This window comes from Saccostrea echinata, unplaced genomic scaffold (assembly GCF_033153115.1).
Source record: "Saccostrea echinata isolate AGI-Se365-2 ecotype Australia unplaced genomic scaffold, CSIRO_AGI_Sech_v1 ptg000054l, whole genome shotgun sequence".
NCBI lineage: Eukaryota > Metazoa > Mollusca > Bivalvia > Ostreida > Ostreidae > Saccostrea > Saccostrea echinata.
The window spans coordinates 66,694,561-66,721,505 of NW_026889803.1; the positions used below are offsets into that span (position 1 = coordinate 66,694,561).

At 34.6% G+C, this 26,945-nt stretch overlaps 2 protein-coding genes across 2 annotated transcripts in view; both read right to left on the minus strand.

The window, feature by feature from the left end:
- Positions 1-26,945, minus strand: part of LOC133205689 (uncharacterized) — a 204,308-nt gene that overhangs the window by 133,003 nt on the left and 44,360 nt on the right. The window contains exons 7-9 of the mRNA XM_061341541.1: positions 19,639-19,837; positions 14,207-14,341; positions 12,990-13,078 (exon numbers count right to left, since the gene is read on the minus strand). Coding sequence (XP_061197525.1) covers positions 12,990-13,078; positions 14,207-14,341; positions 19,639-19,837 — 423 coding nt within the window. The remainder of the gene's footprint in view (positions 1-12,989; positions 13,079-14,206; positions 14,342-19,638; positions 19,838-26,945) is intronic.
- LOC133172143 (uncharacterized) lies at positions 7,923-10,303 on the minus strand. The gene is made up of 3 exons (XM_061306967.1): positions 9,900-10,303; positions 9,582-9,708; positions 7,923-8,285 (listed from the first exon to the last, which is right to left on the minus strand). The coding sequence occupies exons 1-3, from the start codon at positions 10,301-10,303 to the stop codon at positions 7,923-7,925; spliced, it is 894 nt and encodes a 297-aa protein (XP_061162951.1).

The following is a 26,945-nucleotide window of genomic DNA, read 5'->3' on the forward strand; positions in this document are numbered from 1 at the left end:
TGTCAATTCTAACACAGAGAAATGCTTTTAGTATCATCAACCAAAAAAAAAAAAAAAAAGTAGGTGACTGGAGACAACCAGACTCTCGCATTAAACACTGTACCATGGAAGTCTTTTTACCAAATTCAGCATTCAGAAATGAATAAAACTGCATGCAGTGGTTCACTTGTTCATTGATTTGAAATTTACTAATAAAACATAGGTAATCAAAGATTACTAAGCTCACCTCAACAAATGTTATCTATAAGTAAGGCAAACCTCACATCATATTTTTTTCCTAGTTAGTGTACATCCCAAGATCAATATCCATCAATATCAGATTCAGAATCCAAAGCAACTCTGGAAGTGTCCATCCCTAGATACAGCATCTTCCATGCTAATTTGGTTAAAATATGGCTAAAATTCACTCGTGTGCAAAATCTAGGTCAGATCCAGAATCCGAAGCAGGTTAGTTAGCGTACTATCTAGATACATCATCCATGCAAGTTTGGTCCAGGTAAGGCTTATAGTTCCTTGGCAATGGACCTGCTCCAAAAACTTTAACCTGGTCACTCATCTCGAAAATCTAGGTCAGATCCAGCATCCGAAGCAAGTGTGGTAGTGTCCATCCCTAGATTCATCATCCATGCAAGTTTGGTCTAGGTAGGGCTTATAGTTACTTGAGAATGGACTTGCTCCTAAAACTTAACCGGGACGCGGACACCGTTGCCGGGGGTATAGCTGGGCTCATCTCGACTTCGTCGAAATGAGCTAAAGAACCTCTTACATTGATTTTTGGTTGATATTTTGTACAGTTTCGTGCAGTTTTTTGATAAACAACGTGCAGTATTTTCACCCAAATTCCAGTAGTTTGAAGACTCCTGTACAGTATTTTGGTCTAAAAATTATCACATGTATGAAAAAAAAGTCTGGCAACACCTTTCATCAAAATCAAAAATTGATGCATAGAATTATGTATCTTAGTGTAATCTACTTGCAGTCTATGCGAAAGTCACCAGACCGTCGGTTTTTACCAGTAAAATTTAGTTCGTGTTGGTAAAAAAAAAAATACAGGACAGATTGTCTGTTAAAAAACATAGGTAATCAGAGGTTACGAAACTCACTTCGACGAAGGTTATCTATAAGTAAGGCAAATCTCACATCATATTTTTTCTACTTAGTGTTCATCCCAAGATCAATATCCATACAAGTTTGGTTTAAGAAGGACTTATAGTTACTTGGGAATAGACCTGCTCAAAAAACTTTTAACCTGTTTACTAATCAAGAAAATTTTGGTCAGTCTGGAATTTTTCATCCTTAGATGCACCATCCATGCAAGTTTGATCATTTGATCATAACATGCCATAATATTATATAGCTACTCCAAAAACATTACTCTAGTCACTCATGTGGAAAATATAGGTCAGATTCAGAATCCAAAACAAGTCTGAAAATGTCCATCCTAAGATACATCATCCATGCTGATTTGATTAAAATATGATAACCTGGTCACTCATCTGGAAAATACAGGTCAGATTCAGCATCCGAAGCAAGTGTGGTAGTGTCCAACCCTAGATGCATCATCCATGCAAGTTTGGTTACTTGGGAATAGACCTGCTCCAAAAAGGATGGACACTACCACACTTGCTTTGGATGCTGGATCTGACCTAGATTTTCCAGATGAATGACCATGTTAAAGTTTTTGGAGCAGGTCCCATTCCAAAGTAACTATAAGCCCTACCTGGACCAAACTTGCATGTATGATGCATCAAGGGATGGACACTACCACACTTGCTTTGGATGCTGGATCTGACCTAGATTTTCCACATGAGTGAATTTTAGCCATTTTTTAACAAAATTGGCATGGATGATGTTTCTAGGGATAGACACTTCCTGGCTTGCTTTGAATTCTAAATCTGACCTACATTTTCAGATGAGTGACCAGAGTAATTTTTTTTTGGAGAAGCTTTATAATATTGTAGCCTGTTATGATTAAACTTGGATAGATGGTGCATCTAAGGATGAAAACTTCCAGACTTGCTTTGGATGTTGGAACTGACCACAATTTTCTTGATTACTAAACAGGTTAAAGTTTATTAAGCAGGTCTATTTCCAAGTAACTATAAGTCCTACTAAACCAAACTTGCATGTATATTGATCTTGGGATGTACCCTATTTAGGGAAAAAAATATTATGTGAAATTTGCCTTACTTATAGATAACATTCGTCGAGGTGAGCTTCGTAATCTTTGATTACCTTTGTTTTTTTTATCTACAACAACCCTGTCATGATCAGGGTTTTTTTCTAAGGCCAGAAAAATTTAATAACTTGGTTCTCAGGCCCGTCCGCATCTCATTTAACACTGCACATTGCCCATTTTTATCATCAAATGAATAAAATAAAATTTCTCTCATGCGCTGTATGGTGCACAAAAAAATTTCTGAATCCCTTATCGCATTTTAGATACTGCCATCGGTAAAACATTTGACAAACATCAAGATGATGCAGACTATTGACCTAGTTATAAATCGCAAATATGGCGGTCGAGTTAACAAGTTTTAAAGACGTTAATAATGTTCGACATGATTGATTTCAGTGCAAATTCGTAAGGGAATGTCTGAACGTCCATGGCACATAGTGGGGTTTTTCTGAAAGTTGAATGTTCCATGCTAGAACTCTATAACACTACAGTGTTTTTTTTCAGTACTTTGGGACTGGGGGCTAGGGCCCTCAGAATTGGGAATTTCAGCGTCAATTAGGCTAAATTGGGAAACTCCCAGAATTACTTTAACAAACAATTGTTATAATAAATCAAGACTATTCTTGGTATGAATTATCTAATTACTTGCATCAAAAACAATAGTGGTATGAATTATCTAATTATGAAGAAATCCAACATGGCTGAACAACAAAACCTGCTTGAACTTCACTGAAAAACATGCAATAAACAAACTGAATTTGATCAAATATTTTTTAAGTTTTTCTTTGGGAAAACTTGCACTACATTTTGGGAAAATACAGGCATATTTTCAATTGGGACTGGGGCCGAATTTTTGGCCCCAAATCGGCCCTAAAAAAGTCACTGCACTATCAAAGACGGCTCCCAGCTCCCTCAACCTCGGAACTTCGACATTTTCAGAAAAACTTCAGCAAGCATTTAGTGACTGTGGGTAAACCAAAGACTGGTAAACTAGACGATGTTTAATACAATCATAAACACTATCTATAGTGCTGAAACACTCTCAAATTAGTTATGATACATAAGCAATTGACTAGATGCATCACTTAAATACGTTCTGTAAGTTTAAGACATGTCTGGTTGTTAGGATGCCGTCGTTTCATTACACAAATGTAGAAAATGCAACGAGAAAAGAGAAAGAAAAACAAGAAAAAATTATCTTGTTTTCTACACGAAATGTTGAAGCACTATTGATTAAAAGTTGTAATTTTCTGAAATTAAAATTAAAAAAAAATCTTGGTCTGTTTTTTATGAGGTAACAATGAAAAAAAAAGCCTCCCTCATGCATTTATTTTTGACAAAACTGACCTGAGAACCAAGTTAATAATTTTTTTTTAGCCTAATTCGAATTTCCTCTGTCATGGAATAGGGATCTATAGATAGCTCATACGTAGATTTGGTTGGGAAATTATTTTCATTATTAAACTTGAGAAACCATTATGAGTTGTTTCAGGAAAAAATATATTGAAAGTACATTTTAAGTTAAAGAAAATCTTTGACACTGTATATTTTGTATGAGTCATATCCAGAAAAAGATATTGCATGCAATTGTATAGTGCCTTTTACAAAGGAAAATTATTATTAGTAAGCTTGTTCACTTCATTCAAACCATTTTTTATAACCATAACTCTCTGGATTTATTTAAGGTTCAATTTCACAATGAGAATTCACTCCACCCCCCAACCCCCCTTTTCAATCTCAGTATCATAATGATGTATGAACTTAAATGAAAAAGTCAGTCTGGTACGTAAATGCTTGGTCCAGGGGCTGACAAATCCCATTGCCCGATGCCAGTCAATTTTAGAGGCAGGCAAGTGAATTTTCAATAGGCACTTGTCCATTGGCAAGTAACTTTAAAAATCAATCCATAATTTTTTTTAAAATGTCACTGTTTTACACAAAATCAAAACTATTTTGTCATAAGAGTTATCTTCCTTTGCTTGTCACACTTCATAAACGAACCAGTTTAATTGTGTCATAGTTTATCTTTATTCAATTACCGAAAGTTTAAGTGAAGTTAACTGAAAGGGACAAATTGGCATTGGAGAAATGGAAAAAGTTTTAACAATTATGAGGCAAAAAATGGTCAGAAGCTGATGATAAGTACATGGTCAACAATGGTCAGTAACGATGTTAGCGAAAAAACCACAAAATGGACTTAGCATACTAAGTATGAGAAAGAAAAAACAATGGAAACAATTATTCCTACCAAATGGCAAAAAAGCATGTGTAAGGTTAAATTACAATAGTGTTACGAATGGTATTTTACTTCATACTTTTGGCCGTAGTTTTCAACTGTTACCAATATTCAGAACAACACATTCAAAGTTGCAAAATTACGGTGATTACGGGGCATTTTGGGGATTCATAGTACCAAAAATTTTCTGATTTGGTGACAAATTTATTCATTATGATGATGAACATGAAATGCCGGATGGTAGACAACAATGGAAAAATAAAAAGAATTGTTTTGTTGTTTTAGATGAAATTGAAACTATTATCTTTAATAGTTTATGAGGGGCAAGTAAAAACTGAAGTAGGGCAGGGTTTGACACTAAAGGTGGACCGGCGGCCCGCGTCCACCAAAAAACTGGAAGGTCCACCAAATGTTCTGGACTAAGTGGACCATTGGTCCACTTAAAAATTAAACACTGTATTTAAAAAAACACGGTAAAATTCCGTTTTTTTCCCTACAAATCGACATCTGTATATCAAACGATTAATTAATTCATCCATACTTGTTACAAGAAATAAATATGGTAATATTTGTTTTAATCAGGGGAATCTAGCGACTTACTATATATTTTACATATAATATTGATGACTACAATAACAATAACATTCAACAATGACCTTGAAAAAGAAGCATGTAAAATTTGTGCGGATTAGTCAATCTGTCCTTTGTTTTTTTAATGCACAGAAAGGTGTGAAATGTACACTGGGTAACAGGAAATCACTTCACGCCTGAACGTACACTGATGGCCAAGCTTGGAGATAATTAGAATTGACTGACAGCTGCATTTATGCATTGTTTATTTTTTTAGATCTTCAAACAGGCGTGTTTATATTTTATGAATACATTAGGCCAAACAAAAAAATATGTTTGTTTACTGTTACCAGCTGAAAAAAAATAGGGTCGGTAGGTAGGTTTTTTTTTTTAATTTTATTAAATTTTTTTACAGACAAATTCACATGAAATGTTTGAAATACAAAACGGTTTTACCATTGTGTGGTGCTTTACTTATGTTTGGGGTTACCAAAGGACGATAAACGATATCTTTTTTGCCAGCTGCCTTACAGATACCACACAATGGTAAAACCATTTTGTATTTCGAAGAATTCTTCAATTCTATGTTGCACTGACTATCTTCAGTAGCACAATAGGCACACAAATCTCCTCTGCCAATACCACTTGAGTAGTATGGCACTTCAATGGGAGAAATACAACTGATTTCAGATCTTATCTGAACACATTTGGCCAAACTATGATTTGGGGGCAAAACGGGGCCCCCACAAGTGTAGTCATATTCACTTAGACTAAGAGCAAGGGTAACTTGTTGTCTCTGGGAAAGTTTCTGTTTTGAATATAAAATACGTGGTTTTCTACATTCAACACAGTTCACCAGTGCACGTGCATTCTGGGCTGTTATGACAGAATTAGTACATCTAGAAATTTCAGAAGAGCCAGGAGTCTCATTTTGATTTTTCATTCCTGCATCAGCTGTAGCTGTAGTTGGAGCATCTGAGGACTTTCTCTTAGTCTTCTGAGTTTCAGGCAGTTTTCTGAGGGAAGGTCTGTCATCCTCTGTAGTGTCGGTGGATTTCAGTGAGCTGTAGGGAAGGTAATGGTCACCTGATTCATCCAGCACTGGATCTGGTAGCCAAGCAAGATTTTTGTTTTGTGGTGCTGAACAGCAACTGCGGTCATCACATTTTACGGATCTGAAAACAATAATGACGTTGTCTTGTGTGTCTATGTAACCATTCATTGTATTCTACTACTTTGGACGTATGGACTTTCTGCAGCTTTTCGATATCCATACCTGGGAAGAGCTCTCTCAGGTGCCTTTTGAGAAGATCAATCTCTTCTTCACTCACAGGATCCATTGCTTGCATTGGTTTGTCTTTAAGGGAGAGTCTGAGAAATCTATTTCTAACAATAGACTGAGTGCATTCCACAGACTCTTTCCACTTAAGCTTTAAACAAGGATCATTTTCAGCTGTTGATCTGATATCAGCCATTGAATTACACTTTCGAAACTGTTTTTCTGTCTGTTCATCACAGCACTGTCTCTCCAGTGCGCAGTTTTGTAGCCCTAAATTCGAGACCGACATAATTCGTTCTGCCGGGTTGGTCCAGCTTTTGGCCTGGAGCACAACGTGCATGGACAAGCATATCCAGATCCAGTTCTCGAAATATGCAAATGCTAGAACACTTAACAGATTCCAGATTATTATGCTGATCAGTACCACCATCAGTAAATCTGAGCAAAATTTTCCTGTTCTCTTTCGCAGCTATTTTGACTAGGGATGCTGCATGGCGAAATGGACCAGATGTTTCAAATACAGAGTCATTCACAACATTTGTAACTTCTCCTTGGACAAAAGACTGTGCAGGTGATTCAGGAATATCACATTTAAGATAAACAGAAGGTGTCAAAGAAGCTTTTGTCATATCATGATCTAAGGCACACAATGTTGAATATGCAGGAACAATTGTCGCTTTTTTCTCTGACTCCAGTAGATACTGGAGCTTTAGGTTCCCCAATAGAAACTTTAGCTTTGTTGTCACAAAAAAACAGTAATGCAGAGTCTCGTAATTCAACAGACATTTCTTTCAAATATTTCAGCTGTGCAGCACAATAATGGGCATCTGGGTGGCTAACTCACAATTGTCGGCTCTGAATTTTGTACTGTACATCAATTTTGGATGTGAAATTTAGTGCTCTGTGGGTATAAGGGTTGAGTGGAGCAAACTGCAATCAAACAAGACTGGCACTTGGAATAAGGTCATCGTTTTGACATTTTTCTGCAGCTTGAGCTATCATTTCTTTTAAGGAGATCCACTGAGATATATGACATGCATTGTGTCTGCGATCATCAGCAGCTGTGACTTCCTCTACAACTTCTTGAAGCTTCTGAAAAAGTTATCAAAAGCATGTGGTCTTCCTGTATTCAAGTGTCGCAAGTCATCAATAATATCAGTATTTCCCAGGGAAATTAGTCTAAGTCTTTCTTCCATAACTGGATTGACAGGTGCAGATGCATCGTTAGTCAATGTTCTGTAGATAAATGCTTTGACTGCTGGTGAGATATGTGCTATGTTGTTGACCATTGAATCAAATTCTGCTCTCTGAGCTCTAGTGTGTACTTCTTTAAGTTGGGAAGAGATCTTTTGGAGGAATCTAGCTCCTTGGGTAAGAATTACAGATTCAGGACGACCCTCCATAACTTTGAAGATACACACTGTTGTTACTTGTGGTCCTCCAGGGCAGTATCTGATTACGTCAACAGGAACAGTGAGTTGAAGCTCATTAAAAAATCTGTACTTTTGAATGAAATTGCCAAACGGTTCTTCAACATGCACAGACTCATCAAAAAATACTGGAGATTCTGGCTGAGCTTCTCTCATAGCAGCATCCAGCAATGAATACTTTAATTTTATTGTAACACCACTGCTTCTATGTTCAACTGTTGCATGTTCTCATATGGTGCGTACAGGATGTGTCAAAGCATGATATGATGTTGTTGCTCTCTGCTGTTCTTCTGAATACTGTCTATAACATAGCATACAGTTTGCAAGCTGTTTGAAATTATCACTTTCAGTCTTCCATTCAGGGCTAGAGTTGACAACAGGTTTTAACATTAAACTATAAATTGCTTCTGCATGCATTTTTAAATCTGAGAACTTGAGTGGCTGACTTTTAAGTTTTTTTCGTTTTAAGTCATTAAATCCTTTGTATTTGGAAAACACAACTGGAACTGGCTGCACATTTTTCTTACGTCGAGATGCTTCATCAATAACTGAGTGTTGGTTTGTTAAGTACCAAAGGGCGTTGCACAGCACCTACAACACACAGGGTACAAAGATTTTGTTATGATGAAATTGCATGCTCCATATTTTAAAGTAAATGCTCATTAAATAATAATTCTGGCAATGAAAAAGCTGATTGAGAGAAAACATTAGAGTAATAAAACAAAGACTGCAGTTAATGCTTTACATTGCAGTTATTTTTAAAAGATGAATGATAAGTTTGCAAGTGAAATAGACCCATCAAATATATTTTAATATGATGCATATAAATATAGAATATGATTAATAATTGCTTTACAGAATTTCAAAGCTATCTATATAAAATACATCAAAGCAAAGCAGATTAAGCTGTGACAACACCACATGCCTTTCTAAGCTAAATGTATTACAGTGTTACACTGATAGACACTAAATATATGTCAGTCTATGCGAAAGTCTAAAATTTTTACAGGACATAATGTCTGGTAAAAATATATATTTTACCAGACTAAGCATTTACTTACCAGACCGACCTTTTTTCTTTAAATTCAATCATACATCATTCTGATAGAGATGTTAAAAGGAGGGGGGGGGGGGTCTCACTGTTAAATTGAACCTCAAATAAATCCAGATTTGAGATTATAAAAAAATTATTTTAGTGAAATGTACAAGCTTACTATTAATAATTTTCCTTTATAAGAGGTAATATACAATTCAAAACAATTTTCCCTTTTTCTGGTTATTTGACACATACAAACGAAATACACATTGTCAAAGATTTTTTAAAACTTAAAATGCACTTTAAAATATATTTCTTTCTTTCCTGAAGTAACTCATTGCGGTTACTCTTGTTTAATAATGAAAATAATTTTGCTCAACTGAATCTACGTATGAGCTATCTATGCATCTATATTCCATGACAGAGGAAATTCGAGTTAGAAATAAACGATCATGACAGGATTCTTCTAGATTTAAATCAAACATGTATTACTGCTAAATGGATCAAATAAAGGATATGTGTGGACAATAAGACCATATGTACATGTAAATTCAGATTTTTAGGCCTTAATTTTTCATCGGACAATTGGTCCTGTATCCTGAATTTTTTTACCGACCCGAACCAAATTTTACCGGTAAAAACCGACGGTCCGGTGACTTTCGCATAGACTGATATGTTTATAAATTAGTATTCATGAATGAGTTTCTTTATGGAAATACAATACCTTCCTGACAAAGTATCCTGTCAAAATTCAAATCAGAAATTAAACTTTTATATTGGATGTAAGAAAAAATATACAGTCAGTCTTTTATAGACAATAATAAGATTCTAAATAATGACTAGATATTTACCTGTATGAAGTAAGAACCCTCAGAATTAGCTGTACTTTTCGCAAAGCTTAGTTTTCTTTGGACGAAATCATCAACCAACATGTTAAACATCTCATCCTTTTTGTTCACACCAGCCTTCATCCCACTACTGCGAGAAAAGAGAACAAAAAATGTTTCAGGATTGATATACGCCAAACCAATATCCTCATCAGGTTTATATTTATTGAATTTGGCAATAATGCAAAACAGAAAAATTATAAAATATATTTTTATAAATCCTAGCTGAAACCTACTACAAATGCCCTAGAGCATTGTGCATATGATACAAACATGCCTTACCTTGTTGTCTTTTTGTTGGGATAACCCTTGTCCCCAGCCATGAGAATTTGAAAGGCATTGCTTGCACTTTTGGTTGCGGTTGAAGCTGCTTCAGTAATCATTTGTCGAATTTCGTCGTGTTCAGATGGTAAGCATTTGAATTCAAAGCATCGAATGTCAAACGCGGATATAATTTCACCGATGGTCAAACCTGGGGTAATGTCAAAACAGTTACCGTCTTTGCTCCCACTCTGTTTGCCTCTGACTCGAAATTCAGGAACCTTTATATGTGTGGCATGATATCGTTCAAAAACTTGAGTAAATGTCATGTTGTTTGGCAATGCCAATATAAGTTTCATCCCTTTCATGTGAGGACATTCCTCAAACTCCAACGAACATGTGGATGTCGATATTGAGCACGCCATTTTGTACTTTCGATTTCAAACGCACGACCTATGATGCATGTAAAAGTTAAACTGATCGGCGAGTGACTTCCGGATTTTACGATGAAAAAAAAATTTGGGTCGGCGATTAAATATAGGGTCAGTCGGGTAACCGTAAACAAACATATTTTTTTATTACGCCTTACACATTATATCACATAAAAGAATCATATGATCGCAGTTTATTTGAATGAACAATAATTAAAAATAATAATAAATAAATAAATATAAATAATAAATTAATACATATTCTTTTGTCAGTTTTGCATCGTAGTAAAAAAAAAATTTAGCCATAGATACATGAAAAATTCACTTGTTTATATGAACAATTGGGATTTAACTTTTATCTACCATTGGAAGCGAAATAAATGCAGGTTTTTACCATTGTTTGAAGATATAGATTGTGTTCTTTTATTTAATTATTGAAAATATGTTTAACAATATTGCTGAAAACTCCTGACTAATTGATTTGATTCCGTTGACTGGTTAACTTATATTTTATTAGTCTGACTAGACTGGGTACATAAGTTAGTTTCAAGCCTTGTGTAATGAATTCATTCATTAATTCAAACATTTATGAAGGTCCACCAGAATTTGAGAAGGTCCATCAATAATTTATGACTCGTGGACCTGCGGTCCACCAAGGTAAAAAAGTTAGTGTCGAACCCTGTAGGGCAAGTGAATTTTGACCATGCACTTGCCCCTGGGCAAGTGCTTGAAAAATCTATTTGTCAGCCCCTGTTGGTCTGGTAAAAATATATTTTTACCAGACCTTATGTCCTGTAAACATTTTAGACTTTCACGTAGACTGTACTTGTGTGCCAAGTTATATTGAAATCTGACCAAGACTGTCAAAGGAGTAGCATTTTGAATAATTGTGTACAGAAAGATGGACAGATGGATGACAGACAATTTACTACCGCATAATCTCTTCTCGTCTCTGTGCAGTAGAGTTAAAGAACACCCAAATCATACCTAATTCTAAACATGGAATCCAGGTTTTTTTTTTCCTTATATAACTGGTACTGATAAAGGGTACCATTCCCAATACCAAAAAACGTTAATTTTTCCCAATTTTGAGACTAAAATGGACAATCTGGGCTAGTCCATTACAGAGGCCATGTGCCCTTTGGGTCAGCATTTTTTTATGCATAATAAAATTCATTCACAGTCGGGCTAGTTAACTTGACGGGGTTGTGTGTCCCAACTTCTGCTGTTTTTTGTTTTGTTAAGTTGTACTTCTAAGTATCACAATATAAAAAAATATTACTATTACAGTGGCTTCCATTTTATCGGATAGCGGTTTAACGAATATTTCGGCTATTTCAATATAATATCAGAGCACAAAACCATTTCTTATATATTTATTAATAATTTCACCTGATATTCTGATGAGAAAATATTGGAATTTCGTTTTATCCGATACAAAAATTTGGATTATCATAGTGTTTATTGATAATCAGCACCTTGTTCACACCTCCAACTTCGTATGTGAAGCCTTTGTTTACACAGTTTGACACCAATTACCTTGACTGGCTTGAGTACGACAATGAGGGGATTAGTTACGGCTGGACGCACACAGGCACCTTACCTGTGTCAATAGTGGGCATAGTAAATAGATATGTTTTGATTACAGTTGTGGTGATCAGCTTGGGTTCAATGATGCACTTGTTAATTATGACAATTATTTGCAATTTTTTCTGCGTGAAATTTTAATTATTGAACTGATTAGCTTGTGTATGACAATTTGCTTGGACAATGAAATAAGCCTATTCAATCGTGTAACTTGGTCAATTGGCTTAATATTTATTCACTTTTCAGTGCAAAATTTATGGTAAAAATCACAAATGGCCCGTTCTATAAAAATACCTCTCAAAATTCATACCATCTTTCTCCACATGCCTCTCAAAATCTCTCTTCAGCAGACAAGAAAAAGACTGGTAAACTCACACACAGTATAAAATACGTAACCGTATTAAAGAAACAAATAAAAACGAAACAATTACATATATTTAATATTTTTGTTTATTTTTAATTTACAATCTATCTAGGGAAAAATAGTTTACGGTTATTAGTCAAGCATTTAGTCTACTTCCGTTTCCAAAATGGCGACCATCGAAGAAGGAATGTAAACATGTGCTGAAGAAAGATGACAATAACTATCAAAGAATATATTCTATACGTCAATTTATTTGAAAAAAAAATTCATATTAAATTCATAAGTAAGTGAAATAAATTATTTTTAGCAAAGTCATTAAGTAAACATGTCAAAAGAAAACGAAAGTGCAAGCTTGAAATTTGCTACGATGTATTATCAATACATGTAGCTCTATACATCTATCTTTGGACTCGGTATGGAGCAATCGGCTATTCTAATTTTCGGCTATTCGGATAAAACTAGGCTGACAACTTGACTATTCGATAAAACGGGAACCACTGTATTGCTATGGTTTTGGGCCAGTCTTTTTAAAAATCTACTGGCCCAGTTGGACACCAAAAGCACTAAGATGACCAGTAAAAATATAAGGTGATGGCCCAAGTGACTAGTAAACAAAAAAAATTATTTCTAGCCCTGATTCTATACTATTCCGTAAACTGTAAAATATTCTTTGTTACTTACTTATCCCAGGTAATGGGAGAACTAGTAACTTCTACATGACATACAGACCTCTCCTTCGGCAAGCATTCCATCCAATTCTTTGGCTGTGGTGACAGCATCATTTTTTGTGTTGTATGAATTGATATGAAGATTCCTTCCTGTATAAATAATCAGATATTCTTCATAAACACTGTGCATAAATTTAAACTAAGCAAACTTTCAAGTAAGGCCATCTTTAAACAAGAGGCCCATTGGCCACATTGCTCACTTAAACACTTTGGCTAGGAGTTCAGTATTTCATGAGTGGTATCAACCTATCCCTAAGGGGAGGAGGGCATGATCTGAACAAACTTGAGTCTACAATAAATGAGGATACTACCATATTTCTTTGACAAATCATGGCGTTAGATTTTTTTTTTTAAATTTCCTATAATTTTCATCTTCTATTGTGGCCCCACCCTACCCCCAGTAGTCATAATATGAACAAACTTGAATTTACACTACTTGAGGATGCGTCCATATAAATATGACCAATCATGGCTCTGCTGTTCTTGAGAGGAAGATTTTAAAAGATTTTTCCTATGTATTCCTATGGAAAACTTTGATGGTTCATTATGGCCCGACCCTACCTCAAGGGGTCATGATTTGAAAAAGCTTGAATCTACACAACCTGAGGATGTTTCCACTTAAGTTTCATCTTTCCTGGCCCATTGCCTATGGGGAAGGTTTTTCCTATGAATTTCTGTGTAAAATTTTGATCATCCATTATGAACACTCTCTTGTTATTTGTGATTTTGTGATTTTATTATCTTCTGAATAGGGTTCGAGTAATACTGCTTTTCTTTGGGCCTTCATGAGGACATCAAGAGCACTTTGTGTATGTTCTTGACTTCATTCTGTTATTTACCAGACATCACTGCATCTGGATTTTCAACTAGATTAAATTTAACATACCCTAGACAAACAAACAGTTTCATTGATACCAACCAACATCATCACTCTGTCAAACAATTCGGTTCTTGATTTGCCAATCAATGCTTCAACTGCATAACTCAGGACCACATAATTCATGTATTTTGACTAAGTTGGAGGGACACACGACATAGGACAATAGACAAAAACGGAAACTAAAGCGTCACCTGAGTGACTCATCCATTTTTTGGTGACCTAAAAAATATACCCCCACCCCCAGCAACAGGAAAAAACACTAGCTGTTCCATCCCATCTAAAAAAGCCCTAATTGATACCTTAATCACTTTACAAAATATAAAAAAGAAGACAGTTACCTGGTAAAAGATTAGGATATTTGTTGGCTTTGATATCTTCCAGTGCATGCCAGACAAAAGAATCTGTGTTTGGTCCAGTATCTGAGGTGGATCCAGAAGAATAGTAATCTATGTAATTGCCCAAATATACATCATCTAAAAGAGAAAATCACTGTACTTATTAATCAATGTAAAGCCTGATCATCTTTAGACTAACAACAAATTCAGAAAATAGAGCTCCCTCCTTTAGGAGTGTTATTGGTTGGGATGCAATGACCTATGACATTCTGTAACCATCTATTCTGTTCTGCCTTGTCTCTCCATCATACTAATAACTTAAACAATAATTATTTTTGTTAGTAATGTTGGCAACTTTAGTTTAGCAATCAATTAGTATCATGTAAATGTATCATGGATGAGCTCCAAACCACCTATAATTGATTGTTAGTGACTACTGTTACATAACTAGTTTGCCCCCCCCCTTCTTTTTAAGGTATTAGAGGTGTAATATGCCATTTCCGGTAAAAATGACGGCATTTACCGAGGTCTCTGACATCGGCAGATTTCGGAACACTGTACAAATTATCTACCTTCATAAACAAAAATGGCGCATCGTCAAGACTGCCTCGGATGCTAACATAAAACATACACCAAAGAAAAGGAATATAACTTAGCGGAGGAGAGAACTAGTTTGCCCCCCCCCCTTCTTTTTAAGGTATTAGAGGTGTAATATGCCATTTCCGGTAAAAATGACGGCATTTACCGAGGTCTCTGACATCGGCAGATTTCGGAACACTGTACAAATTATCTACCTTCATAAACAAAAATGGCGCATCATCAAGACGGCCTAGGACGCTAACATAAAACATACACCAAAGAAAAGGAATATAACTTAGCGGAGGAGAGAATAAATATAATATTACGTAGAAAACACGTTAATATATTTAGTTAGACAAAATATTCAGTCAAAACGATGATACCTTCAAATACACACTTTATGGGTTTTTCTAACTTCTAAAAATAGCACCATTTTTGAAGAACGAACGAAGTATACCTTTCTTCAAAACTTAACATTCACATCGCGATTTCTTATGATTCTCTCAATATCAGCAAACCATTTGTGGGGAAAAAATGTACGTAATAGGTAGCACTGTGGACATTGTAGAATCTACATTTTATAAGTGACGTTCAATGTCCATACATAAAATATCTGTGATGTTCAAAAGATATCAGTGAAAATAAAATGTAGGTATGTTTACAACTTTAAAGAAAAAAAAAATATCAGTTATGGAAATAAATGATTTATTCTGGGTTGGGTCAGGGTGACTTTTATGTTATTTAATATTTATTTTTACATAAGATTAGAAGGGGGGGGGGGGGGGCATTTTGAATATTTATTGATATTTTTCATATACATGTTGGGAGCAAAATGATTTTTTTTACCTTTTGATTAGTGTTTCTGTCAGTATATATTTTAGCCTACATTATATAGTAACTTTTCGATCTGTAAAGAACTTCATGCACATGGTAGATGCACAAATGTAGGTCATTTTGCAAATCTTTGTCTGGGTCAAGGTCACTGTGACTAGAGGTCAATTTTCTGAACAAATGAATCTGACTAAAGTGATATGTGTATTCAATATGACAATTACCTGTTGTTTATATATGCTCATTATTTCATTAATTATCACATATTTTATGACACTTACAAAAAATCATGGCTTACATTTTTAGAGGTATATCGCTATGATACAGAATATAGATAAATATTGTGGATAGAATACATTTTTTTGTTGTAATATTATCCCAAACACACATTACACAAAATTGACATTGTTCTTTTATTGACCTTTCCTACCATATTTTTCTTTGACAGAATATCACAACCAGTTTTATGAAAAAAATTGCCAAAATTGTCACACAAAGTAGACAAGTTCTCTTGATTACAAGTATTCATACAGTGGAGCCTCATTTATCCGGACGCTTAGGTTCCCAGTCAAAATGTCCGGATAAGTGAAGCGTCCGTATATCTGAAATGTATTCTTCTACCAGTATAATTATAGTGAAATAGTATACATGTAATAGCCTTTCATATCAATATAAGTAAAGAAAAATGCTGCCAAATAGAAATAATGTTTTATTATTTTATAAACTACATCTAAAATATACATCAGCACTACTTTATAACACATTTTCAAATAAAATAAACATTTCTAAAACTAAAAACTTAGCACTATTAAATAACAAAACTACACAATACAACTAATAAAAAATCTGTAAATCTATAACTGTAGTACTATATGCACTGCTCCACATTAATATTGTAATAAGCAACTGAAATTTCAAAAGCACTATGAACACATTTTTTCACTTTTTACTGCTTGAAGAAGTCGGTCATCTTCTTCTGTTGTGCTTCCTTGGCTTGGCAGTAGGTAATGGCGTCTAACATTTCCCATAGTTGGTCAAGGTAGGCTTGCTTTTTCTCCATGTCAATTGATGTGGAGCTTCTTGATGTCTGTTCAAAAAAACTGATGGCCATCCTGATGCCTCCTGAAGCTTGAGAAGGGTTCACATCTTTGCATGCTTCTTCTTCATCATCATCATCCTTTTCTGCAGCCTCAGGAACTTCTTCTCGTGAAACAAGTGTCATAATGTCATCATCAGTTAGATGTTGTCCAGTTTCTTCCTCTGCATCCACACTAACATACTCCTCTACTGTCATCGTGCAGGCCTCTGGCAGTTCACGCATCTTCTTCTGAAGCTGAAGCAACGGAATGTCATCCTCATCTTCATCTGTGTGGCACTGAAGGCGAGAAAGTGGAACATCGTCATCTTCATCTGAATCATCCTTGGAAGGCAAGATCTTTACATGTCGGTAACAATTCACAATGGTAGAAACTTTTACACTATCCCATGCTCTTTTCACCATGTGCAGGGCCTCTCGTAGATTCACACTTTGTTCTTCTTTCTTCTCCACACGCTCAATGTAGTGCTGTACCAGCTGTTTCCTGTAGTGAGCTTTGAAGGCTTTGATTATTCCAGCGTCCATAGGCTGTATGTGGGCAGTGGTGTTCGGAGGCAGGAAATGAAGTGTCACATTCCTCAGCAGAATATCCCCTTGACTATGACTGGCAGCGTTGTCCACAAGCAAAATCACATTTCTTCTTGCAAGTCTCATCCGACGGTCGAAGTCTTTCAGCCACTCCTTGAATAGGTCTGACGTCATCCAAGCCTTTGCGTTGTATCTGTATCTCACGTAAGTCTCTGGATTGTATGTCTTCCCAAAACACCGTGGACGATTCACTTTAGTGATGACAAAAGGCTTGATCTTTGTTGTTCCTGTTGCATTGGTGGCAAGGGCAACTGTAATTCTGTCCTTGGATTTCTTGGTACCACTCACTTTCTTTGTTGCTAAGGTGTAGTTGGGTCCAAGTCTGTAAAACAGTCCAGTTTCGTCCAGATTGAATATGTCCTCCAGGTCGTAGTCTTGAAGAACACGCTGAAGATCTTGTCGTCCTGTCTGCACAGCCGTCATATCTGCACTGTCAGCTTCACCTTCGTAGAGTTTTTTCTTTATACCACGTCGACTCTTGAATCTGTGAAGGTAGCCTCTTGAATAGCTGAAATCTGTTACTCCAAGCTGTTCACCCAGTTGTCTGGCTTTTGTAATAAGCATCTCATCGTTGATTGCTGCATGATGTGCTGACATGTCTGTAAACCACAGATAGAGGGCGTCATCTAGTTGCTGATGCTTTGGATTCCTGGACTTTGTTAGGCCTTCACAGTCAGCTGGAACAGCTAGCCACTTGTCTTTATCTTTAATGATATCACCAATGCTGGACTTTCCTGGAAAAAAAATTATAATCAATCATAACATATCATAAATCAACAAAATATGTAATTTTTAGATGTGAAGATTAATTGATGTTTTTCCATACCTTCTTATTAAACTCAACTTAGGGCTTCAGCAAAACTGCAATCAATTAAGTTAAAAATTAATTAAAAATTGAAAAAAGAAAAAAAAAGACAAAAATTGACTACGTAAAGAAAATTTAGATTTTAAAAATACCTATGTTTATGGACTCCTCGTCAATGATGAACTGCCTTAAATCTAGTAGAGTAGATTGTGGATGATCTACTTTGCGTTGGCATATTTTTTTTTTCAAGCTTGCAGAAATGCTGACTCGCGCTCTCTTGGCCGGCGGTGTAGACATGATTGTAGCTGGAGAGCAAGTGATGACCAACATTGGAAATAACGCTGCTTATATGGCCATATTTATAATTGCCCAAGCTAATTTTTACCTGCTATTTCCTAATAATTGAAACTTAGCCAAGCCAATTCTATCTTACACTTTGATTCTACCCAAGCGAGCTGTCAGCATAGAGTCGATTTTAATTGAACACTCATCCACGCTAAATCAGACATTAACTACATCCCAAGCGAAATCACATAATTTAAGTGATTGTGTGAACTGGATTCAAATTTGATTTAATGTGATTTTTTTTTGTAATAACTGTCACCAAATTAAAAGATTCAAGCTTAAGATTAAAATACCGATGTGTATTGTGTGTGTAGAGAACGACATTATGAAACTCCGTTGTCATGTCTATAAATAGAAATATTAGGTTCTGTACTCAGATTGTAAATATCTTTCCGATAACTAATAACTGAAGAGAAAATTATTTTCTGTTACCAACACAGTACATGTACATGTAATTTAATTTCACTTGTGTATCTCTCGTGTATTGTGTGTCTCTCATGTCTATAGTGACGTTTCGATATCGACTTAGTCTAAAATCATAACAGGTCACAGGTGATCGTCTTATAAAAACAACCAGACCAGCTAGTGTTTTTATAACAATTAACACTCAGCTCAGCCAGGAATGTTGACAACAATGGGCGTACAAATTAAAATTTACCGTCCGGATAAATGAACCAAAATATAACGTAAAAATGCATTTTGTAGTAAAAAAAGACCGTCCGGATACGGAACGCAGAATTCTGGATAAATGAGCCAAAATAACGTAAAAATAATCTGTTCCCAAGAAAATTCGTCCGGAAGGTGAAGCGTCCGGATATCTGGCATCCGGATATCTGAGGGTCCACTGTATATCATACCTGATGAATTTGAACTAAAAAGAATGCATAGATGCAATCTATGCTGCTTAATGTTGCAGTTGAACACATGAAACATTCAACTGTTTGCAACTAACTATAGAGTAGAGGTAAAAATTACATCTGTACCTTTTGTCTATTAAAGGTGCACCAGTGGTTAGAGGGTACAGGTATGAAAATAAGTATAAAAAAATATGTTTGGACAGAATTGCATGAAACTTTGGGAAATATTGCCTGAAGTGTTGTCCATTATAATTTAACTGAATTTAGTCATATTCAAGGTCATGACTATTACACCCCTAATACCTTAATCTAATTTCATTCCATTTAAGGTTACCTGTGACTTCAAATGTTGCTGTTGAACCGCTTGTCACTAAGCTAGCTGATATTGCACTTGTTGTTGAAAAAGACAGAGACACACTAGATATTGGAGCACAAAGTGAGCCAACAAATACTGCTCTGCCATCTTTTGCCACTAGTGTTGCTGAATCAGTTGACAAACAGGCAGAATTATCGCTGACAGCCACATTTATTGTCTGCAACATAGAAAGACACAATTATTTTTTGTGATCTGTGACATATCTTGAGTAGGGGTGTTCAATATAACTGGTATACCTGTATAATGCAGTATGACCAACCACAATAATATATCGCAATATGAAAATCAGATACAGGTATTTCTCGATATCTTTTGAAATATATAAAAACCTCCTACGTTTTAGAAGCTGGTAAAATAACACTTGTAACTTCCTCAGGCGCTTTTAATATCTAAGAGAACTAATATTAAATACATAGGTAATCAGAGATTACAGAGCTCACCTAAACAATTGTTATCTTTAAGTAAGGCAAAGTTTCACACTAAACTGATCGGCGATCTTTTGCCTTATATAACTGGTACTGATAAACGGTACCATTCCCAATGCCAAAAAATGTTTTTTCCAAATTTTAAGACTAAAAATTCCCAATTCAGCTTCTGCATTCTCTATCCAGAGTTGTGATATTTCGATATTTCTTCATACGTATTGATATACATATCATCCTCACTCAGAATCGATATTACCGTGAGTTTTGGAAGATAAGACGATACTTTTTTTCTCAGAACCGCTGGGGTCGTCCTATTTAACGAATCGACCTATCTAAGGCTCAAGTTTACGAAAAATGCCTCCAATTCAGTAAAATTTACGTCAATTTTCAAGCAAATCTGTGCCATTTTCGTATAATAAACAACAAAGAATTAAATATTCATTCCATTGATTTCTTACAAAATAAGTTCCAGCGCTGTACAGAAAAAACTTATTACCGGTATATCATCTAGTAATTAAAGTCTCAAAGTATATTTACAACATGCTGTGTCCATCTTGTGAAGTTGGAAGTTGCAATCGTTTACTAAAAAGAAAACTGCAGCCATATCAAAATTTAAAATACAGAAGAGTTTTCACAATCGCAATTGTAATCTTTTTTACCATTTATTTGTAACGATAAATTTAAATAGTATGCCTAAATATTTGTTCATTGTCTTGCGATATTTATTTAAATGTAAAATGCGTGAAGTAAATTTTTGCCAGTAAATTTCTAAATTTATTTACCAAACATACCGCTAGTAATAACTATTTTGTTTTATATCTTAATTAATTATAATAAAACGAACTTATCTTGAATATACTATTATACGTTTTTGGAAGTTATAAATTCATTTATTTACGATACGTTATTTTCTATTCACAGTTTGTTTTTTTTTTTTTTTTGTTTTACCAAATAAATATTTTTTGAATGATAGAATTGAAAGCCTCCTCGTACCCAAGGGGCACACTGAATTACACAAAGATTGGCTTCTAATAGAATTTTAATTGTCTGACAGATAAAGGGATATACACTGTGTACACAAAGGTGTTAACACCTGTGTTGGTTAAAACACCTGCGGGGTATGACTTACAGATCCACGTGCCGTTACAGGGGTATTAGTGCTATACATCATTGAACAAACAAAACTGTGAAATTCCTGATGACTGTTAAATTGCGAATGTACTCTCAATTTAATTTATTTTTTACAACAATATCTCATGCAAAATTATAGCATGCTAATATGATTAATTTCATTTGCGCACTGTTACATGTAATAGTCATTTGCGTGTTTTAGCAAATCCCTGGACAAGAAAATATAAAAATGGCGGTCATCCAAGTTAATTTTTTACCCTGGTAAATAATGTCGGAATAAAAGAATGTGTCCATGATGTTTTAAAATGGAAATGATTACATGTACTGTTTGATTTCAGGCATTTCCCTAATTATAGCTGTTTTATACTACCGTATTTATGTGTTTAACGACAGAGTCAAACTACGACGGCATTGAACAGGCAAGTTGGAGAAAATACAATTCAAGGAAGTTTTAACTACGTTTGTATAAAACACTATTAAAATACTGTACTCATAGAAATACTAGTTTATTTTCTCAATACGTTAATATCAAGGGTAAAGTTAAAGAGGTCTACATGTTCTGATACGTAGAATCTCTAGAAATCGATAAACAAAGCCTCGTCCTATCTTCCGAATTCCTCCTATCTAAGGATTTTTTAAAAATTACGGCTGAAAATGAGCCTTTGGAACTATACACCCCATCGACATACACCCCAAAACTTACGGTATCTATATTCTGGATAGCATTGGGCTTATAGTCACTTTGGATTGAACTTACTTTAAAAACTTTAACCTGGTCACTCGTCCAGAAAATAAAGATTTAATCCGGCATCTGCAGTAATCAGAGACGTGGCAAACTTTTTCAGATAGCCAGTCATTCAGACTGGCAAGAACTTTTACTCAGTCCCCATTTCTAAGTCATCCTCATTTTCGGTTTTTGCAATTATAACACAGTACTAGAATTACCGCTTTTGGGCAGGTGACAATGCTAATTCAGCATAGTATATGTAATTTATTTGAAACATTTATGCATCGGGAAATTAATATCAACCTAGAAAATGTGTTTGAAAATTTTGGAAAAAATTCTGTGCATTGATAATAAGGATAACAACACAATCAATGAATGGACTCTATTTACCGCTTGACCCAACTGCGTTTGAATTCTTTCTGTGAAGATTTTTCATATCTAGCTTGTCTTCATTTGTTACATGTTTTTTTACTTGGTTGTGCTCAAGTTGTAAATTTAATGGGCCACGAGGCCATGCTAATTTTGCTTTCATTAGTCTCAAAGTCGTATAAAGAAAAAGCATTATGCAATCAGGGGTGTGCAATTAAAACCAGAAGTCTCTGGTGAGACTGTAGCTCTACTGGTTTGTACTTATAGGAAAAGAAAAGTAGCACTTGGATTTGAAACTTTGCAACAATAAATAGGATTATGTATCTTAGTGTATACTACTTGTGTTCCAAGTTATATTGAAATGAGATCAAAACTATAATAGGAGTAGCGTTTTGGAAGTATTTTACAGAAATTTCTATTTTTAGTAACCATAGCAAGACCATTCATGGAAATCAAAAATTGATATATAGAATTATGTATCTTAGTAAAGTCTACTTGTGTGCCAAATTATACTGAAATCAGACCAAAACTTTAGGAGGAGTAGCGTTTTGAAAGTACATGTATTTCACAGAAATTTCTATTTTAGTATCCATGGCAACACCGCTCATCAAAAATCGAAACACAGAATTATGTTTCTTAAAGTCAGTGTGGTCTACTTGTGTGCCAAGCTAAATTGAAATCAGACCAAAATTGTATGAGGAGTAGCATTTTGAATGTATTTCACAGAAATTTCTATTTTTTGTATCCATGGCAACACCGTTCATCGAAATCAAAACCGATACACAGAATTATGTATCTTAGTGCAGTCTAATTGTGTGCCAAGTTATATTAAAATCAGATCAAAACTGTAGGAGGAGTAGCATTTTGAAAAATTGTTTACAGACGGACGGACAGCTAGACAGACTGATGGACGGACAGACGACAGACACCATACTATTGCATAAGCTCTTCTGGTCTCTGACCCGTAGAGATAAAATCAAGTACAAGCCCACGGCTAGTGGCAGTAATAAAGTTACTAGCCTCAAGTAAAAAGTTACTAGCCCAAATGTAGGGGTGAAAAATTTCATATTTTTTTCTAAGTTCAAGAGGGATTACTCTGCCAAAAATCATCTGACCATAAGCAAATTCGAACTTGACCTGTATTTTCTGGTAAAATACCTGAATAAGCAATTTTAAGCTTATACATACATCCCCAGTGTTTTCCATAAGAACTGGCTACCGGCCAAATTGACCACTTCAATTGATATTTAAATGCCGCTTAGAAATCAAAAGTTAAAACATAACACAGAGATTTTATTCATAAACCTCATCCCCTAGCCTGTTACAATTGCCCTTTACTTTGAAATAAATGGAAAACACTGCATCCCTACAAAAGTTAGAGAGCAGAAACTGAAAATTTCTTTTTTTCTAAGTTCAAGAGGGATAACTCTGTCAAAAATCATGACCAAATTCGAACTTGAACTGTATTTTTTGGTATTTAGCACCCTAATACGCAATTTCAACTTTATACAGTACAGGCAATGCAGAGCCCATATTAGACCGCGTCCCCTCGGTGGTGTGTTACCCCTGCGAGATGATATTCATGACTTAAAGAACTTTTATGAGTTGTTCATCATTGTTCATGAATGCTCATAAAAGATTCATAATAGTTTCATAAAAGTAGTTCATGAATATAATTCATGAACACATTCATACTGAAAAAAATTTATACTTCATGAACAATGATGAACCTTTATGAAATTCGAAAATCTTCAACATTACATAGCAACACAAGTTTCATGATTATTCATGATTATTCATGACTCAATACAATTTAAATTCTATAATGATTCAAATTTATTGATATTGAATTTTAAGTACAATTTTAATTAACTGAGTGTTCTCCATTGGTAATTGCTTAACAATACATGTATTACAATACTGTTCAATGTTGAAATGGAAAGACTAAATAGACAGAAAAGCTTGTTGGATTTTTTTAACATCATTATAGACTATCAGTAATAAGTCGCAAATCAGGGAATTTACGTAAATTTACGTCTTAAAATGCAAAAGATGTATACAATTGTGGAACATACACATTAACATGAATTGTATTTTCTCATGTCCATTTAAGAAATACATGAATCATCAATATTTTCATGTAATGATAACCATCACTCACAGTCTGTCAAAAAAAAAACTATTTGATCCCTATAACTTATAATTTATTATTTAAAAAAAGCCTCCATGCCTATTGCAACATTTTTGTTCATGGGCATAAATTGTTCTAAAATTTACAACATATATATTTATTATTTTTTTTATAAGGTAACATCTTAAAGTAGAAAATAAAAATTGTGAGGTTAATAAACATGTTGCCGATCATCTGAAAAGATATCAAATTAGTCTTGTCTATGATGTCAGTTTCAAATTGTGTGCTTGCATGAGAAGATCTAAAACAACTTGGTTCCATAAGAATCATACTCCTGTCAATTCTCCTTCACTGATAAACATAGCTGATTCTTGCCGCTGATTCTTCAGTCTTTTGGGATATTTCAGTTCTAGTTGTTTCTTTGTTTGACCTGTAAAAATTGTACGCTCTTAATGAAAGTTATATTTTAAATGAATAGACATTGACAAAAAACAAAACAAAAACAAACAAAACATTCAGCAACTATCTGCATAGTTTAAAAGTAGGTAATTTATACGTCTAGTATGCCTGTGATGACTTAACTTTCAATTTATGTGAATAATTTTGATGTATAAATAGAAACACAATCGTTTTCCCTGAATTCAAAAAGCTAGATAATTAAAAAAAATATTAAGTTTAAATACTTTATAAAAATATTTCCACATAATATCGGTACTTTTTGCCTACTAAGTAATCTGTGAGGACACAGATTGTGTCAAACTCTGTTAACTAACAACACTGTAATACATAATTTTAAATCGTATTTTATCTCCCTCTTGTTTCATTCTTGAGAAAAAAGCAAATGCCTTGCCAATCTCATTTTGAAATTCGAAGAAACCAAACAATAAATAGGCCCATAAAAATATAATTAATTTATGAACATATGAAACAACAACCTTGCAGCTTGCAGGTTGTGCACACGATATCCATCCCCCGATTGTAACATGTATAAAACAGATGAAAACTTACTCGTGTTGTGAGCTGATGAATGCAGGCGGAACAGTGCTGGTCTTTCTGTGGATGTTGTTTGGATGGTGTACATTTAAAATATAACCTCCAATGCAGTCTATATTGTAAATTCTCAAGTTTACAAACTTCTATCGCCCACCGAAAAACAAAAAGGCCGCCATCTTTTTAACGGGTAGCAAGGCAATTCGTATCAATAATTTTTCACACCCTTTTTATTCAAAGATTTTTTTAAAGTTTGTAGAAACGTTGGCATAAATATAATAAAAAAAGTAAAACTTTATTTAATAGTACCAGTCTACGATTAACTAGGCCTATTTATTTACCATATTTTATCAAGGTACCCCAAACAAGAATACATTGGCGGCCAATTAATGTTACGGGTATGATTTGAATCGCAACCTCAATCGTTTTTAGAAAACGTCGTTTGATTGGACGCTTCTGGTAGCTGATTTATAACATCATTACTGATTAGTTAAGCAGTTACGCAAGCGCCAAATTTTCAATAGATTGAAAGGAAGGAAGATGTGCTTTGCATTGTCAGAAGATTGTCGATAGATCTAGATTCTGTCAACATTTTTTTAATGGAGTGTTAACTATTATATTCATCGAAAGGAAGGACTGCAATACAGAAAGCATGTGGTAAGAACATAATTCTTTAATTATTTTGATTCCAAATTTGTTGATTAGCACACTTGTTGCACGCATGCCAAACAAACGTGATTTAAAAAAAATAACTTGAAGAGAAATATAATTTCAGTTATTGTTAAATGAAATGAATTTTAATGAAATATATTTTAAAAATTTATTTTAAAAAAACTTGTGTGTTTTGGTCTCAGAATATTCTTTTTTTTATATTTTATAATAAAAAATGGAAGGGGGGGGGGGGGGCATACACACCCCCGTGTGCCCATGGACTAGCTCAAATTGAAGAAAAAAAAGGAAACTTAATTCTAAATTGAAACTAAAATCATTTTTAAATTTTCTTTACTGATTAGAACAAATTGACTTTGACTCGTCTCTGAGGATTCCTGAGTCTTTATAAATTAAAGACCAAGTGTTCTGTATAAAAGACAGGTAATTCCTGTATTTTTTTCTGGCCTCCAGTTGCAGCATCACCACAATTCCCATATTATTTAAAAGTATCCTGTTCCCAGTAAAATTTATTTCTATTTGGCATATCATTTATATACATGTATATGCAATTTCAGGGAGAGTTAAAAGAGCTAGAAAAAAAAAACATGTCATGATTTAAAGGATGGATTTCAATTTTGGATGAATTAGTGAGTGATCCAGCAGACACCCATAGAGAAAAATTCATTTTTGGAATGTCAAGAAGCAAAGTTGACAGGGATAACAAATGCACCACAGGCATCTGACTTACTTGAACGTGCCATAAGAAGAACACAAGCGTTGTTTAAGATTCTGAAACTGATCCAGGCTGTACATGTAATTGTTTAAGAGTGTGTTGGCTAAA